Below are 18,255 nucleotides of genomic sequence, written 5' to 3' on the forward strand. Positions count from 1 at the left end.
CAGACAGTCAATCAAATCATGACATTCCGTGCTACAAATACATTCCGTGCTTAAACAGACACACACACACACACACACACACGCACACACACACACACGCACACACACGCACACACACACACACACACACAAAGCTGTGCATAGGAGTGAAAATGTGCCGCAAATCTTTGAATATATATTCTTTCAGAGCGAACGTTTTTAACTCAAATCTTTGCTCCTGGGCGGGTCCATTTCGGGGGTCCTTGACATGAAATGGTTTGAGCACCACTGACATAGAACATACTATAGTTATTTAAAAAAACGGTTGAAAAAATATTGAAAAACTGTAGAATCGTTCTCAGGACTGGAATGGGTTAAGTAGATATATACCGGTATGTGTATATATATATATATATATATATATATATATATAAAATATAATTGGTGTCCTGAAGTGAAAGGGCCAGTGTGAATGTGTCTGTTTTTGTGTTGCAGGACGCTGAGGCCATCTACCAGTGGCTCAGTGACTTCCAGCTGGAGCAGTACACCAGCAACTTCATCACCGCCGGGTACGATGTACCCACCATCAGCAGGATGACCCCCGAGGTACACCGCACAGACACACGCCCCTGGGGTGCTGGATTAGTGGTACACCGCACAGACACACGCCCCTGGGGTGCTGGATTAGTGGTACACCACACAGACACACACCTCTGGGTTAGTGGGTGGTGGGTTAGTGGTACACCGCACAGACACACGCCCCTGGGTTAGTGGGTGGTGGGTTAGTGGTACACCGCACAGACACACACCTCTGGGTTAGTGGGTGGTGGGTTAGTGGTACACCGCACAGACACACGCCCCTGGGTTAGTGGGTGGTGGGTTAGTGGTACACCGCACAGACACACGCCCCTGGGTTAGTGGGTGGTGGGTTAGTGGTACACCGCACAGACACACGCCCCTGGGTTAGTGGGTGGTGGGTTAGTGGTACACCGCACAGACACACGCCCCTGGGTTAGTGGGTGGTGGGTTAGTGGTACACCGCACAGACACACACCTCTGGGTTAGTGGGTGGTGGGTTAGTGGTACACCACACAGACACACACCTCTGGGTTAGTGGGTGGTGGGTTAGTGGTACACCGCACAGACACACACCTCTGGGTTAGTGGGTGGTGGGTTAGTAGTACACCACACAGACACACACCTCTGGGTTAGTGGGTGGTGGGTTAGTGGTACACCACACAGACACACGACATTGACAATGAAAGGGGAATGCAGGTCAAACGTCCGCTAAATCTTGTCCCCACACATCTCATCTCAATATTTGCCATTGACAATGAACGGGGAAATTAAGTCAGAATTCCGCTAAATATGACGTAAATTAAAACATTAAAACGCCATTGACATTGAAGGGAAATTGTATGTCATATGTAAATGAGCAAATCAGCTAACCAATCACAGGCAACAGGCATTATGAGATGATCCATGATGATGTACGATGTTAGATAGAAGATTTCCACCTGACAGCGCTATACGTACATTAGGCCACAGACCTCCAGGTTTTTATCTCTCGCACCCCCAATCTACACTGTAACATCCTCTTTGTTAACTCTGAGAGTGTACAAAATGGAACCAAATCGATCTGTATGGTTTATGGGTTCCAATTTACACTCAGAGTTACACACCCGTAAAGCTCCATTTGCTTCCATTTTACACTCTCAGAGTTCCACACCTGTAAGGGTCCCATTTGGTTCCATTTGTACACTCTTTGACTTACACACCCATAAGGGTCCATTTGGTTCCATTTGTACACTCTCGGAGTTACACACCCGTAAGGCTCCATTTGGTTCCATTTGTGCACACTCAGAGTTACACACCCGGGCCGTAAGGGTAAATTTTGTTCCATTTGTACACTCTGCTGTTCCAGGACCTGACTGCCATTGGAGTCACCAAGCCGGGCCACCGCAAGAAGATCTCCATAGAGATCAGCAACCTGAGCATTCCCGAGTGGCTTCCTGAGTACATCCCCGTAAGAACAATCTCACACTCCGTTCCTCCACCAGAGGGCACTGTCGCCTCACATTTTAGTCAGTGCAACATTTAGCCACAAAGCATTTTTCAGTTGAGGCAGCTCAGACACCCCTGCCAGCTGATGTCACAGAGGGCAGTACTCAATCAATCATTCAATCAATCAATCAAGCAAGCAAGCAAGCAAGCAATCCAGCAGTCATTAAAAACCTTAACCCATTTAGACCTGAGTCAGATTAAAGAAATGCCTTCTAAATCCTGGCCTAAGTTTTATGAAAAACATCAAATATGCATTCAAAAATCAACCTGAGAGTTCCTTGAAATGAATAAAGAGCTGAGGGAACCACTGTCTCATCTCTGTGTCTCTCTGTCTAGTGTGACCTGGGGGAGTGGCTGAGCAGTGGCTGGGGAGGGGCCTCAGTCCCTCAAGAAGCTGTCTCTCTGTCTCACTGTCTCTCTGTCTCACTGTCTCCGTGTCTCTCTGTCCAGTGTGACCTGGGGGAGTGGCTGAGTACCATCGGCCTGCCTCAGTACCACAAGAAGCTGTCAGAGAACGGCTATGACTCCATCAGCATCGTCAGAGACCTCACATGGGAGGACCTGCAGGAGATTGGCATCACCAAGCTGGGTATGTATTGAGCACAGCTGGGTATGTATTGAGCACAGCTGGGTATGTATTGAGCTGGGTATACAAGCTGGGTATGTATTGAGCACAGTGGTGGAAAGTTACAACAAAGTACATTTACTTAACTATTTGACTGCCCTTGCCGTAATAAATCACAATGTTGATTCTTACCGTTGACGTACAGTAATTGACGTAATTTGTAGTTTTCACTACACACTACACTTGCGGCACTGCCGTAAAGCAGTGTTCCCCATCGTTGAGTGTCCATTCATGTGCCAGGGGTATTTTAAAGTGAGGCGCCTTATTCAAGGGAGCTAACCGGAAGTTAGCTCACGGATAAGCAATCCTATCACGGGAGGATCACAGACCACCCGAGGCATGCATTTTTTAACCACGGCCGTAAATAAAGCTTGTTTTGATTAGAATCGGAAACTGGGATTGAAATCCGAGATAAAAGGGTGTTTCAGCTATCGTTGTAGTCAACAAGGGGGAAACCTTTTTACTGACGGCCAATCAATCAATCAATCGATCAACCAATCAATCAAAGTTCCAGCCCTAATGTCAACAATGTCCTTTGTTGCTGCCTCGCCCACACAGGCCACCAAAAGAAGCTGATGTTGGCGGTGAGGAAGCTGTGTGACATCCAGAGGGCCATGGTGCAGGCAGAGTTGGGGGGCCATGGGGGCACGCTGCGCCGCAAGCCCCCCGGAGCCCTGCACCTGGTGGCCATCGAGCCGCCCGACTCCTCGCTGGGAGGTGGGGGGGAGTCGTGCCCCTCGCCACACACCCCCAAGATGATGACCTTCCAGGTAATGTTGACGTTTGCTGTGGTCCTTTTAGACGAGAACGGTGTTTTCAGGAGGTGAAAACGCAACAAAGTGAAACCACCTCCCGGAGTGGAAATCTTTGAGAACGCCGTTTTATCCCGTCTCTGTGTAAACAGGCAAAACTTATGACATCATGGCTCACGTTGGCTCACAGCGCATATACCTGTATGTTTATTACATTAATGCAGAGCCATATATGATATAATGGAGTTCCTGAACAAGCCTCCCTCCTCGCCTACAAAGCGCTGCTCATCAGCGATGGTGAATGTAAAACCATGATGTAAATAAAAAGCCTTGTGATAGGCGGCAGCCATGGCGGCAGCGTTTATGTAGCCTAATGTATTATAAAATATATAACCATCCCGTGACTCGCTCTGCCTGCATGCTCTGGGTTGCGTGAAGGGGTTCTTTTTTTTGTATGTGGGTGACTGGTCTATTTGGCAGCCCGTTACCGCCACCTAGCGACATTATAGCGTTTTCATAAAGTGTGCGTTCTCGTGTAAAGGGTCAATAAAAATGAAAACGCAACGGGACTTTGACATTTTATCTGGAGATGGTCGCCGTCTAAAAGAGGCATACCTTTTTTCACTAACTAAGCTATCATGACTAAAATGACAATTTTGTCGACAAATAAAAACTAGACTAAAATGAGAAGTTAGTTAGAGAGAAGAGAGAGAGCAGATCTACAAGCTCACAGTGAGCTTGTAGATCGGCTATTTTCAACATGCAACCAAGTGTAAAATCAGGCATTACGACGCCATCGAGGCCCGCCAAAATACATTGTAGTCGACTAAATCAACTGCAGAATTATTAAAAACCGTATGATTGATAGTTGACTAAAACTAGACTAAACATTAAAACATTTCAGGTGACTAAAATATGACTCAAACTAAATGGAATTGTATTCAAAAGACGGATGTTAATCATTAATCGATTAATCGGTGTTTAGAAATTATTCAATGAACTCTGAGAGTGAGAGTGAACTCTGCGGTTCTATCATTGGGCGGTTTTCTGTGAATGTAATGCTATCTGTGCACACGCCTGGCGAGGAACGCACACGTAGGCAGGCTGAAAAAAAGTTGCCCCCACCTTGTTAGCCATAGAAACGTTTCTGCTTTTGCCTGCAATCTGACAGACAAGACAGTGCACTTTTCATTTAATTTATTCCTCATAGAAAGATGCCATTGTCTGACCCTGTATCTGAAATGGTCAAAGAAATGAAATATTTGTTTAAGATTAGTTTTTTGGATTTTCTGCCTTTATTGATAGTATCAAGTGAAGGTAGACCGGAAAGAAGAAGAGAGAGAAGGGGAGAGACACGCAGCAAAGGTCGTCATGAACGGGACTCGAACACGCGGCATGCTGTCAGGCCAAAGCCTATATGTGGCATGCGCCTAACCACTTGGCCAGCAGGCGCCCCAAGAAACATTTGATTAAGGAATATACCGTAATATGTATTTTGTATTATATCGGCAAAATCTTATGTTTATGTTAAACATTGAGGGAAACTAAGATTTAAAAAAACTAAACAAAGATGATGCTTATCAACTAACTTAATCGATTATTATATCAATGAATGGATAATTCCCATCCGGCGGTGGCTAGACTATGACTAATAGGGGATTCACACTATGGTCCCGGGTGCGCACTCGGGACCACTTGGCAGATGTTGTGGTAGTGTGAATGATGCGTACCGTTCCCGGGAGCGGATCGCCCAACCGTCCCCGGGACCGCATGGGGGGCGGGTCTCTGGACCGTTGAAGTGTATTCAGATACGGATCGTTCCAATGTGAATGCATGTGTACCTAAAGAAGGAAGTGGACTGTTTTTTTTAAAGAACGTGACATTATCTCTAGTCGACGAGCCAAGCGTCAACAAAAAAAAACACAGCCGCTGCACGACGCGTAACACCAGCGCATTTCTCAACGCCGCCCTTCTCCTGTTGTATACACGCAGCACCGCAGTGCGCGCTGATCTTATTCTGCGGACTACACGTGGCTCCAATTGGGCTTTGCTTGGCACAGTTTCCAAAGTAAAACAAAATAATAATAATAATGCTAAAGTAGAATCCATAGCAAACTAATACACTGGAGCACAGAACTGACTGACACAGTGAATAGCAGGCAGGCTGACAGTGAAGTAGTATAACGGCAAAAAGCCAAAGAGGCAATGCAATTCAGTGTGTCTGGATTTATTTGAGACAATGTCGCACAGTTGATGGTCAGTGTCCGGGCGCGCCAGCCATCAAGCACACCGTCATCAGGAGGATTAAAGTGTGTTATGCAAGTGTACCCGGGTGCGCTGTTGAATCTCGGGCAATGTGAATCATGGCCATCGGGGACCAGGCAACCGTATTCGGAAACGGTTCCAATGAAACGGATTCAGTCCGTCTCAGTGTGAATCCCCTATTAGACTACATCTAAATGTGCGTCCCAATCACCACTGCTTCCAGGACAGCGAGCTTAGTGCAGATAGACTATGACTAATAGGCAATTCACACTATGGTCCCGGGTGTGCACTCGGGACCACTTGGCAGATGTTGTGGTAGTGTGAATGATGCGTACCGTTCCCGGGAGCGGATTGCCCAACCGTCCCCGGGACCGCATGGGGGGCGCCGCGGGTCTCTGGACCGTTGAAGTGTATTCAGATACGGATCGTTCCAATGCGAATGCATGCGAACCTAAAGAAGGAAGTGGACTGTTTTTTTTAAGAACGTGACATAATCTCTAGTCGACAAGCCAAGCGTCAACAAAAAAAAACACACAGCCGCTGCAGTGCTGCACAACGCGTAACACCAGCTCATTTCTCAACGCCGCCTGTCTCCTGTTAAAACTGCGTATACGCGCAGCACCGCAGTACGCGCTGATCTTATTACACGTGGTTCTTGGGCTTTGCTTGGCATAGTTTCCAAAGTAAAACAAAATAATAATAATGCTAAAGTAGAAATAGAATCCATAGCAAACTAATATCAAACACGACACTGGAGCACAGAACTGACTGACACAGTGAATAGCAGGCAGGCTGACAGACAGTAGTATAACGGCAAAGAGGCAATGCAATTCAGTGTGTCTGGATTTATTTGAGACAATGTCGCACAGTTGATGGTCAGTGTCCGTGCGCGCCAGCCATCAAGCACACCGTCATCAGGAGGATTAAAGTGTGTTATGCAAGTGTACCCGGGTGCGCTGTTGAATCTCGGGTAATGTGAATCATGGCCATCGGGGACCAGGCAACCGTATTCGGAAACGGTTCCAATGAAATGGATTCAGTCCGTCTCAGTGTGAATTGACTATAAGACTACACCTTAATGTGCCGTCCCAATCACCACTGCTTCCAGGACAGCGAGCTGAGTGCAGATAGACTATGACTAAGACTACATCTAAATGTGCGTCCCAATCACCACTGCTTCCAGGACAGCGAGCTGAGTGCAGAGCTGACGACGGCCATGTCCAGCCACTATGGCGGCTGCCACCAGGACGGCCTGGCCATCCAGAGGAGGATGTCCCAGAGCCAGGAGAGCATCGACGCTCGCTCCCGAGGTTCCGGCCGCTCCCAGGAACCCCCCATGGCCTCCGTCACCCCCCACAGCCACTCCCAGGAGAGTCTGGGCAGCCTGGAGGGCAGTCCTACCAAGGAGAGGAACATTCCAGAGGGCTGCTGGGACCAGCGGGCACAGCAGCTGCCTAAACAGGTGCAAAAAATATATATATATATGAATACGAATACTTAACTCATTGAATGTCAAGGACTTAATTAATTGTCATGAAATCCCATGGCACCAGGAACATCTTTAATGTGTTTTTGAGCGTTGTATTAATGAATAATCGTATCACTCATATTTACCGTAAAGCAGGGCTCCCGGTCACTAGGCAACGCTCCGCTCAAAGTGTCCTAGGGAATCAAATATCGCGGCTGCACTCAATGGGCTGCCGTCTTTAAACTCCTTTTTCTTTGAATTACGGCTCAGATTGAGCTGGATTGAACAACGTGCCGATGTTAATACTAAATCCTGGTTACTGCACGGTTAAGATATTAATGCTTCTGATTCTGAAGGCTATTAAATAGAAGATGATCACATTAGCTATGGCCAATTTTCGCTAACAATCTTTGTAATGAGTAACACTTATTATATCCAAAGAAAAGCACTTACCCTACCTTTAAATATACTTTGAATAAAGCTTTTAATAATGGCTATACACTTACATCATATTTTTTATGTACTAAACTTAAGTATACTGCTTTCTCCACAGGTGCCGCTGGGCACCGCCACCGTCTTCAAGTACCCCGCCATCCCGGCCAAGCCCAAAGCCCCGCCTCCTCCCCCCCCTGCCGACTCCTCCCCCCTCAAGGGCTTCAGCTACCTGCACGCCCACTGCGGCGGCTCCACCAGCCTGGAGGCCGCCTCCTCCAAGCTCCACGAGCGCTCGCTCACACTCGGCAAGAAGCAGCGCACACAGAGCCTGACACGCTACGCCCTGTCGGACGGCGAGCCCGACGAGGAGGATGACGATGATGACGGGCCGCTGGGCCCTCCCCCCGGCGCCGTCCCGTCCTACGCCACGCTCAGCCGCCGGCATGGACGCGGCACCGGCGGACAGTCGGCGCGGCGCCTGCTGCAGGCCAGCCCGGAGAAGAGCGGCGGCGCAGTGGGCCGGAGCCAGTCGTTCGCCGTCCGCGCCCGCAAGAAGGGTCCCCCGCCTCCCCCGCCCAAGAGGCTGAGCTCCGTGAGTGGAGGCGCCGGCGGCGTGGAGCTCGCCGACGCGATAGTGGCGCCACCCGGTGGCGCAGTGGAGACGGAGACCCCGAGGAGTGTGAAGAGCATGGCGGCGTCTCTGGAGAGCACTTTGGAGGGCAGGCGCAGCCCCGCCCCCCCGCACAGGCTAGACCTCCTCCAGCAGGAAGCTCTGCCTCTGACGCTCCTGGCCCCGCCCCCCGCGGACCCCAGCGGAGCCCGGAGGAGGGTGCAGAGCGAGTGTCTTCCCGCTGAGGTCAGTGTCATTGCCGTCGGGGCCGGAAAGCTCCTGTGTGGTTCAGCTCCGTATTTCAAGGTTTTTTTGTCCTGCTTTGTCGCGTGACATAGTCGAGTAAAAGTAGCAAGTGTTTGTATAAATATTGAACCAATGACAAGTATAATGACAAGGGTCTATTGGAACATCAATTTTTCTGAAAAGTGATTAAAAAACAATATAGTTTGCTTTTTGAGTGGTACACATTAATTAATTAAAATTATTATTTATTATTTATTCTAGTAACTCAATAACAACTATACTTCAAAAAGCCACCGCTCACTTTTTTCCTCTTCGTTTTTTCATTAGTTTTAGCTAACCATGATCACCTGGCTTTCCCCCCACAGACCCACAGTGGAGACGCGGACCCCGACAGGGGGGTGAAGTCAGACTCGGAGGAGGAGGAGGCCGGCAGCAACAAGGTCCCGGAGCTGGACGCTCAGAACAACAGCTCCAGCGAGTGCATCCCGTTCGCCGAGGAGGGCAACCTCACCATCAAGCAGAGGCCCAAGACCGGGGGGCCGCCCCGGGCCGAGGCGGTGCTGGAGCCCCCCGAGCAGCTCCTACACGCCAAGGTGCATTGCAATAGTTTGGAATTATTCATTTTAGCTTAGTTTTAGTTCCTTTTTGAATATTTGGTAGTTTTTATTAGTTTTAGTTTTTTTCATAATGTACTTTGTGTTATTTGTCAGTTGAAGAATTGAATAGGTAAGTATTGTTTTATAAAAACTTAACAAAAGATAGCATTTAAAAATGTATTCAGTTAACAAAAATGTTTCTGTTATAATAACTATCATACCCTTGCTTACCCACCACCAAGGCCCCGGAGCTGCCCGAGTTCAACCTGAAGGAGTCAGACACGGTGAAGCGGCGACACAAGCCCAAGGACAAGGAGCAGGGTGGCGGGGACTGTTCCCCCAGCGGAGAGGAGGAGGGACGAGGCTGTGCGCGCTCCCAGAGCGACGGTGAGGAGGAGGGGGAGGAGGAGGAGGTGGAGGTAGTCAGTCTGAGGATCAGTGAAGCTGCTGTGGAGAGGACGGAGACCCCCGCCGTCGCCACGGGGTCTCCGAGCAAGCCCCCCGTCTCTGCCAAACCCCCCGTCACTGCTCCCAAACCTCTGCGCCACAGCCTGCTGGCAGCACAGGGTAAGCTGATTGATTGATTGATTGATTGCTGTCAGTTGTCAGTCTGCTGATTGCTTTCAATCAGCCACGTTTTCCTATAGACCGATTCTGTAGCTGGTCTCATGGTCGCAGCCTACGTATTTCCTGTAGGCGGACTCGACGTAGCTGCGGGGATAAAACCCTCACCAGGCGCACCTCTTCCACTACAGTGAACGGCAGAGTGACTGATGTTAGTTTGCCTCAAACTTTACTCCTTTACCTGCTTTTTTACTAACACTAACATTACAAAGATGCCCAGAACATCGAGATGAACCTGTGTAGTTTATGGCTGCTCCAACAGTAGTGGCAACATAAAAAATAAAATAAAACGGAATGTCTAATATCCACCGCGGTGGCTGAGACCAGAGCCATTGAGTAATGGTTGAGACGAAGCAGGGAAAGATACATATCGCCAGTCTTACCCAATACCAAATCTTTCTGTTTTATGAACACAAGGCTGCTGTATTTTATACCTCATACTAAGCATTTAAAGTATGAGGTATAAAGTACACTGGCGTTATGTATCTTTCACTGCTTCGTCTCAACCATTACTCAATGGCTCTGGTCTCAGCCACCGCGGTGGATATTAGACATTCCGTTTTATTTTATTTTTTATGTTGCCACTACTGTTGGAGCAGCCATAAACTACACAGGTTCATCTCGATGTTCTGGGCATCTTTGTAATGTTAGTGTTAGTAAAAAAGCAGGTAAAGGAGTAAAGTTTGAGGCAAACTAACATCAGTCACTCTGCCGTTCACTGTAGTGGAAGAGGTGCGCCTGGTGAGGGTTTTATCCCCGCAGCTACGTCGAGTCCGCCTACAGGAAATACGTAGGCTGCGACCATGAGACCAGCTACGGAATCGGTCTATACACACCAATCACACCTCATTCCCTCATTAAGGCGGCCCGTTTCAATACGGCTCTCTTCTACACTAGATCAATTGCTTCACAGACACTGTCGCTGCTGTCGGCAAACCTTATAGTTCAGAGTATTGCATTGCTCAAAAGTTTAAACTGAATGTTGAAAATTCATGAAATTCATGTGTGCATGGCTCTAAGTAAACTCGAATTCAATGTTCTAATTTTTAATGCATAGCGTTCCCTGAGTTTGCATGCTGCTTAGCAAAATGTAGGGAATATCTTAGGTCGCCTTCACACCAAAAAGCTTTACTGCGATTAAAACGAATCCTGCTGCACATTGTCGGAAAGTGCGCTTTGTTTGGCAGGTGTGAAGCCTCATTCGAATCCTAATACACATCAAAGAACTGCATTCTACTCTGACCAAAAACGGGGGTTTCGCTTCGCTTCCAATCGCACTTGATTTCGATTCGGTGCAGGTGGGAATGCAATCGCATCAAATAAAGGAAATTAAGCAAACAATGTGGCGGATGAATGAGTAGTAAAGTTGGATATGGAGAAGGGATATTTTACGCAGGGAAGCCCTCATCGAAATATGCTCAGATGAGCACATTAATCAATTGCTTAAGCCTAAGGAAACACATAAAAACACTGCAGTATTCTGTCTGTCTGTGCGTAAACATGGAGGGCTGTCACTGTGTGCGGGGATCCAAGTGCTGGAGACTTTCTTCTGTACATGTGTTTAATACTGTGAAAATAAACACATGCTTAAGCATGATCTATAAAGTGTATAGCTAACATGGCATATGCATAGTAGCATACTAATTTTATATGATGATCAGATAGCCTAGGAGTACAGATTGTACAGTCAGTGCGTGACGCGTGCGTGCACACACACACACACACACACACAGTCAGTCCAATCCCAGACGGCCGACATGCATCCACGTTAACCTCAAATCCTAACTATTAGAAGCATAATTTAATATGCAAGAAGTCGTTTCGAGGAAGCAATCTGATTCGTTGAAACAGCCTTCTAGCCGTGGGTTAAACCAGCACCATTCACCACCTAATCAAAACAAAGAATTCAGCTGCTCTGTTCTCCCAGAGCGCTAGCAAACTCGGTGGCTATAGGCTAGCTAGTTTCTTGGGACATTTGTGGTCGTAGTGACTACATCTGTCATTAAAAAAAAAATCAGTGATGCTTGCGGAACTCGACTTCGTCTCGTTCCTTACCGCATCACTGTCGTGGCAATAATCATGTTAACCCTCACCCTCTCGTGTAATATTGCTTAAATCCCAACTTCTCCGCCTACCGCAGTATTAGATGTGTCTGCGACCTTAAAGAGCAGAGCCATTTAACGCATGAGCATTTAACCACATTCCAAGTTAAATCCATTCTACTGCTCCTGGCTGAAACAACATTTTAATCCTTGCCTTCCAGCTGCAGTGCAACCGCCATCTTCCCTGGGCATCACCATGGCGACGCCGTCGTCCCTGGGTGTAACCATCAACGTGGTGGAGAGCGTGGCCTTCACCTCTCCATCCGAACCCCCAGCGCCGGCCCCTCAGAGCCAGCCGGCGGTAGCAGCCAAGCCCCAGGTGTGTGTGGTGGGCCCGGGCCTGGGGCCGGAGCCCCCTGCAGGGACCACGGAGGTGGTGCAGCAGCAGAGGCTGGAGCAGACCAGCACCTCGCTGGAAGCAGCTCTGAAGGCTGTGGAGAGAAAACTCACCCTGGAGGACACCTCTGACGGGTAAACACCAAATAGTCATTATTTGACTTTTATGTCAGCATTATTGACGATTATGCAGCTCATTGGCACACACCAAAAAAGAGTTTCGGCTATGAGCCTTTTAACTGTCATGTGGTGTGACGTGTTCTCCCCCTCCCCCCACAGTGGAGCCAGCACGGTGAAGTCTGCCGGGACCATCCTTGACGACATCGGGAACATGTTCGACGACCTGGCAGACCAGCTGGATGCCATGTTGGACTAAAATCCCGCCTCTAGCACCCCTGTGACCCCACCCATCACCTCAGACCCCGCCTCTAGCACCCCTGTGACCCCACCCATCACCTCAGGAAGTACTGACACACCACAACGCTCGTTCCCTTCTCAGAACTTCAGAACCAGACAATGAAAAAGACTGAAGGGGAACATGCCAGTGATTCTCAAACGTTTTTAAGGACCCCCATTTTGATATGCATTAGACGAACAGACCCCCATTTGATTCTATTTAGTTGTTTTTTTTATCTATCTGACCCCGGCCCAGTCCACACTGTGATATCCTAGGTGTTAAAGTAACTCTGATAGTGTACAAATGGAACCAAATGGACCTTGCAGGGCTACTTGGTTCCATTTGTACACCTTCAGAGTCCCCCAGACCCGGCGTTGAGAAACAGCGTTTGCGGACGGACCCACAAACAATGTTGTTGACCCAATGGACCACTGCAGTGTTAATGTTGGGGGGCATCTTCATCTCTCACAGCACCAACGCCACCGTTGGTCCGGTGGTCATCTGAATAAACACTATGTATCGAGGGCCAGATAGGCGGAAGGCACTACTGTCCGATGATCATGTCGGACAAACCTTCCGGTTCGGAAAGGATTTCCGAATGTATAGTTCGGAGGGCCAGGACATGTGGAGGGCGCACGAGTTCAGTGAAAAAAGTTCTGAGAACGCCCATCAGAAATTCGGAATGACATCAATTTATAGTTCTATCGCCTTCCCTTTCTGAAGAAAGGTTACGCTTGGTGGTTCTCAAACTGTGTGTGGAGGCACACTGGTGTGCAGATATGACAGCCACACATTATTATTAAGTATACAACTACAGTATACAACTACAGTATACAAAAAAGATATTTTTATTCATAACTCATTCATTTTACTATCAGTAGTAGTACTTTGTGTGCATTCATTTCACACACAATACAGAGGCACATTACGGTAATAGAATTTGCCGTCCCGGTTTTGGGCATTTATTTATATTTGTGTTTTTTTTGTTTGTCTTTATTTTCCTTTAAAAAATGGCAACATTGTCAGGTCTACAAGCTCACAACGCATTGTGATGTGCGCTGTACGAAATAGGTCTTAAAGCGGCACAATGTCACTTTGCTCTTCTACCCTGGATCAGAATTTTCAGCACTGCTGCGCACGTGCCGACATTTTTACCACTGAACTAGTAGAAAGTCAAACCAGAAACAGGATTGTGTCATGGCTGTGTCCAACCTAGACACAGAATCTAATCTAAATGTCTCAATAGAAGAGCAGGGAGACCAAATACAACCACCCCAATTGTATTATTTGTTACATATATTGTATTAACATACTCCACCATACATTAGACACAATACAATTCATTAATGTTGTATGTGGCATTAAAAAAAAAAAAAAAAAAAAAAAGTGATAACGTATTATAGAGGCTATTTGGAAAGAATATGAACAATGTTGTGCTTTGAGATTTTGTGTGCACATTGGTGTGCCTTCTGTTCACCCAACGTTTGAAAACCACTGGACATGTTCTGTCTTGCCTGTGCTGTGCTGCCTTGTGCAGTGTGCACCCACACAGACAACCTGGTGACATGCGAGGCTGCGATTGGCCAGTGGACAGACATGCCCTGGAGGCTGTGACAGAGGACGTTGCCACGTTAGTGCCAGCCATAGAGGTGCCAGCCCAGTGTGAAGGAATAGTAGCACTACACACTACTATTGTATGGATTGGAGCCCCATTTATACTGAGAATATCTGATCTACAAGCTCACAACACGTCACAGATGCATTGCATTGTGAGCTTGTAGTTAATTAATCGCACTACACTCGTACGACGGAGCATACATTAACGGTTACCGAGCTGTATCCGTCTAGTGACTTATTTTTCTTTTTAATGAATTCAAGAAAAAAAAAACTGTCTAACCATTTCAAAATGTATCTTTGTAATATTTTAAATACCGAGAAGAAGAAATATATATTTTAGCCGTTTTGTACCATGTAATCGCCTGAGCACGTTTTGTCTTGTGTTCCGAGAGCCTAGGTGGCGCCAGCGAGTTGTACAAAGGGACGAAAAAACTTCGCTTGACAAAGCATGTTTAGCTACTTCCAACACTGTTCACTCTGAGATGGTTGTTTGTACAGTGGAATATATGGCGTGTGAGATATCAGTTGTATACACACAATTTTTTGGGAAAAGTATTCATTTAATTTTTTTGTCCAACTAGTATTTAAATAAGAGTTATCTAAATATGTATATTGTATACTAGAGGTATATACAGGAGCTAATTCATATTCAACCAAAGTCCTTTGTACAGTTTTTCTTTTTCCTCAAAAATATTTTTAAAAGACTTTACAGTAGTTCTGTTAAAAGATGTGGAATCCTGGGTTGTCATTGTCCTTTTATTGTCATACTGAATAACCTGATAGCCTAATTGTATTTCTGTTTTTTCTTTTCTTTATTCCTTGTCGAGCTTCCATCATAATAATGGATATGCTTTACATAATTGGCATGACATTGCTGTAATAATACATTAAGCAAACAAGAAAGGTATTTAGTGCTGTATTTTAGTATTATTTTCTTTCATTTATAACATTTTATTATTAATCTTGTGACGTGTTTGATTGCTCTGTGAAGATAACTTCTGTGTGAATGTGACCCACTGGATTGTCTGCCTTGAATTGTCCTTTCTGTTTCACCCTCAGGAAAAAAGAAAATCACACGTATTGTTGAGACTGTTATCCTTAGTTGTGTGCCTGTGTCACTCACCAAAAATGATTTGCTCGCTCACGACAGGTTGCGACCACGCGCAAAGTCTTGTGAGTTTGTAAATTGGCACATGGCACCGGCAAAAAGGCAAATCAGGCGTAAAGGTCAGTTTGTTTCGAGCATCAAGCGACTAGTGTCTGCGACTCGCCGATGGTGTCGCCACAAAATCTAAACAATTTCTTTCCAGAGGTATGTTACGTGACACTATGCTTTACGTGACACTATGCTTTACGTGTCACGTAAAGCATAGCATCGCTGTCGTGCATCTCCATAACGTTTTGTGGGGTTTTTTTCTTCGTAAAATGAACGCCCTACTCTACTGGCCTACTTGATCACACTACAGCATCACACAAAAAAAGCATCAAAATTAGCAGATCCACAAGCTCAAAGCGCAATGCTAAGCGACACGCTTTGAACTTGTCGATCTGCTACTTTTGATGCTTTAAAAAAAGAATTGAATCGTGAAAAGCACCCGACAGAGACGATATAAACTGACCGTAATCTATTCTAGCATCTGCTATGGCTTGGCTGTGTTCTTTTGGAGCTTATGACACTAGTCTGTCAGTGACCAACAGTGTTTGTCAGAAAAGACAAGTCTAGTCGCACCTTAGAGAGAAAGAAATGGTGTGTGAATGTTTTTCATGTTATGTGTTTTGCTTCTGCCGAATTTATACTTTGTTGTGTGTCGGGGGTCACACCGGAAATAGACAATCTCAAAGCTTGCGTGTTGCTAGGCAACATGTGCGCTTTGTTTTTGTTTCCTTGAGGCACGTCGGCAGCGAGGCCTTGTCTCTTGTGAGGTGTGGCCCGAGCGAGAGTGCCTGCGCCGAGCAGCCAAATAGTCTGGCACGTTCACAAGAATTGGCAAGAACTCAGAAATTGTACTGTCACAGTAAATCACAGTCTTCCCAAACCATCCCTGGAAATACAATATTGCAAATAAGATGCGACTGTTTCATTCAAGCATACTGTATATGTGACCTCCCCTTAATCAGGCTTCAGATGACAAAGATGATGTATTCTCTATTGGAAAATGTTCATGTTTCTTGGCATTTCTGTATTACTTTGTTTACAGATCACATTAAATACCGTACATGCTTATTATGACCTGTGCTATGACCCTCTGTCTTTTTTTTTATGGATGTCTTCTGGAAGTAACCAAGGTGGATTCAGAGTAGAGGACAAAAAGAAGATGACTTATTCAATGAATTCGTACTGGTAGGACTGACAGGTTTAGGGGGGAGGAGTTGTTAAGGGATGAGCTTGGGAAGTTGGGATGGGCACAAAATTAATTTTACGGTATTATTAGGCAATGGTCCGTGAAGCATTCCCTGGGGGGGTCTGTGTATTCCTCCTACTGTATATTGAGCGAGGTTTCGCAACACACCATTGGTTAACAAAGGGCATTTTTAGTGGCAGTGGATTGTCTGTGACTATAACCCTAGTTAATTTGATTCGTTCAGGCCACGTCGTAACGCAATGGGCGTCACTCCATCCACATCAGGACAGTTTCTCACACGATATCACCATCTGTTATGATCACCTGCATGTGCAGATGATGTGTCATGTATGCAGTCAGTAGGCCAAGGAAGTAGTACTGTACCTCCTTTACAATAGACCTCATTTTTGGCACACTGTTTTCAAAGTATGTCTATAATTTGAACATTTATTAAACATGTATTAAACCCTATACACTTCTTTGACCGGCGTTCGCTAGGGGTCTTCACTGTAAAGAGACTATACAAACTCACAGCTAGTCACAATGCAACATGATGAGCTGTCAATTGTGGCTCCAGTCAGTGTTACATGAATTCTGTCAGTTCACATTCCAGAGACAGTAGCTAGTTTCCAGGAAGGACATTATTATTACATTACAAGGACATTAGGACACACACACACACACACACACACACACACACTACACACACCTCAAGTGTGCCAACCACAAGTGCCAACCACAAGTCATCAGACCTGTCTGGTGGCTCAATATTTTGAATTGCATTCAAACTGTAAATGTCAAATGACGGTTCTCAAACTCAGACATGCATGCACCTTAACTGCATGGAGCTTAACTTACAACACACTCAGAAGTCATTTGATCTGAACTACACAGTGAAACTCAAAGACTTTAAGATGATACTTGTTGCAGTTCTGTTGCTGGCTGTAACAGTCACATTGTGCGCCTGGTTGTGATCTCAACCTGGTTCCGGACTGGGAGGAAATCTACAGCATCTACCATGCCATCTCTCCCACTGCTACACCCGTCGAAGTCTACTGGTCTGTGACATGGCCACAGATGGAGGGAAGTGGACAGTCATCCAGAGAAGAACAGACGGCACTGTGAACTTCTACAGACCCTGGGCAGTGGGCACGGTACAAAGCTGGGTTCGGAGACGCATCAGGCTGGGACTGGAGAACATGCATCTCATCACCATGAACATAAAGCACCAGCTGAGGGTGGACAAGGAAGACTTTGAGGGAAACACCACGTTTGCCTTCCACTCCAATTTCTCTGTGGGTTCCGAGGCTGATAGCTACAAGCTGCTGGTTGCTTGCTGGCTTCCAGAATGGATGAGCAGGGGACTTACTGACACTCACTGTCACCGACTAAACTTTCAAATGGACAGAAATTCTCAACATTTGACAAAGATAAGTGTAGCAAGAACAAACTGTCCAAGTCATTATTAAGGTGCATTTTTGTACAATCAATGTTTCTTGCTAATCCCAGTGGTGTTTCCTGTTTACCTTTGGGGGCCAACAGCTCATTGGTCAACAGGTGTTGTCTGGCAGTGCTGGCACAGCTAGAACTTAAGGGATATCGTTACTCCCTGAAAGCCAACATGATGAAGATCAGACGTAGGTTTAGAATACACAGCTGTGGTATATAAAACACACATGATGCAAATTTGACTCTTAATCTAATAATATAATATAATCTAAATCTATATAACCTAGTAGTATAACCATATCAATCCTGCATATCACTGTGTAATGTTATGCAGGATTGGACTGTATA

At 46.3% G+C, this 18,255-nt stretch overlaps 1 protein-coding gene across 3 annotated transcripts in view; it reads left to right on the forward strand.

Moving 5' to 3' along the window:
• caskin2 (CASK interacting protein 2) overlaps positions 1-16,346 on the forward strand; it is a 100,382-nt gene extending 84,036 nt beyond the window's left edge. For all 3 annotated transcript variants that reach the window (XM_083779310.1, XM_083779312.1, XM_083779311.1), the window contains 10 exons: positions 475-585; positions 1,904-2,005; positions 2,494-2,632; positions 3,227-3,438; positions 6,869-7,147; positions 7,707-8,444; positions 8,810-9,037; positions 9,283-9,607; positions 11,928-12,237; positions 12,382-16,346. In XM_083779310.1, coding sequence (XP_083635436.1) covers positions 475-585; positions 1,904-2,005; positions 2,494-2,632; positions 3,227-3,438; positions 6,869-7,147; positions 7,707-8,444; positions 8,810-9,037; positions 9,283-9,607; positions 11,928-12,237; positions 12,382-12,478 — 2,541 coding nt within the window. In that variant the 3' untranslated portion in view covers positions 12,479-16,346. The remainder of the gene's footprint in view (positions 1-474; positions 586-1,903; positions 2,006-2,493; positions 2,633-3,226; positions 3,439-6,868; positions 7,148-7,706; positions 8,445-8,809; positions 9,038-9,282; positions 9,608-11,927; positions 12,238-12,381) is intronic.
• Positions 16,347-18,255: the final 1,909 nt, after the last annotated feature.

This window comes from Protomyctophum parallelum, assembly GCF_964188405.1.
Source record: "Protomyctophum parallelum genome assembly, chromosome: 13".
Classification (NCBI taxonomy): domain Eukaryota; kingdom Metazoa; phylum Chordata; class Actinopteri; order Myctophiformes; family Myctophidae; genus Protomyctophum; species Protomyctophum parallelum.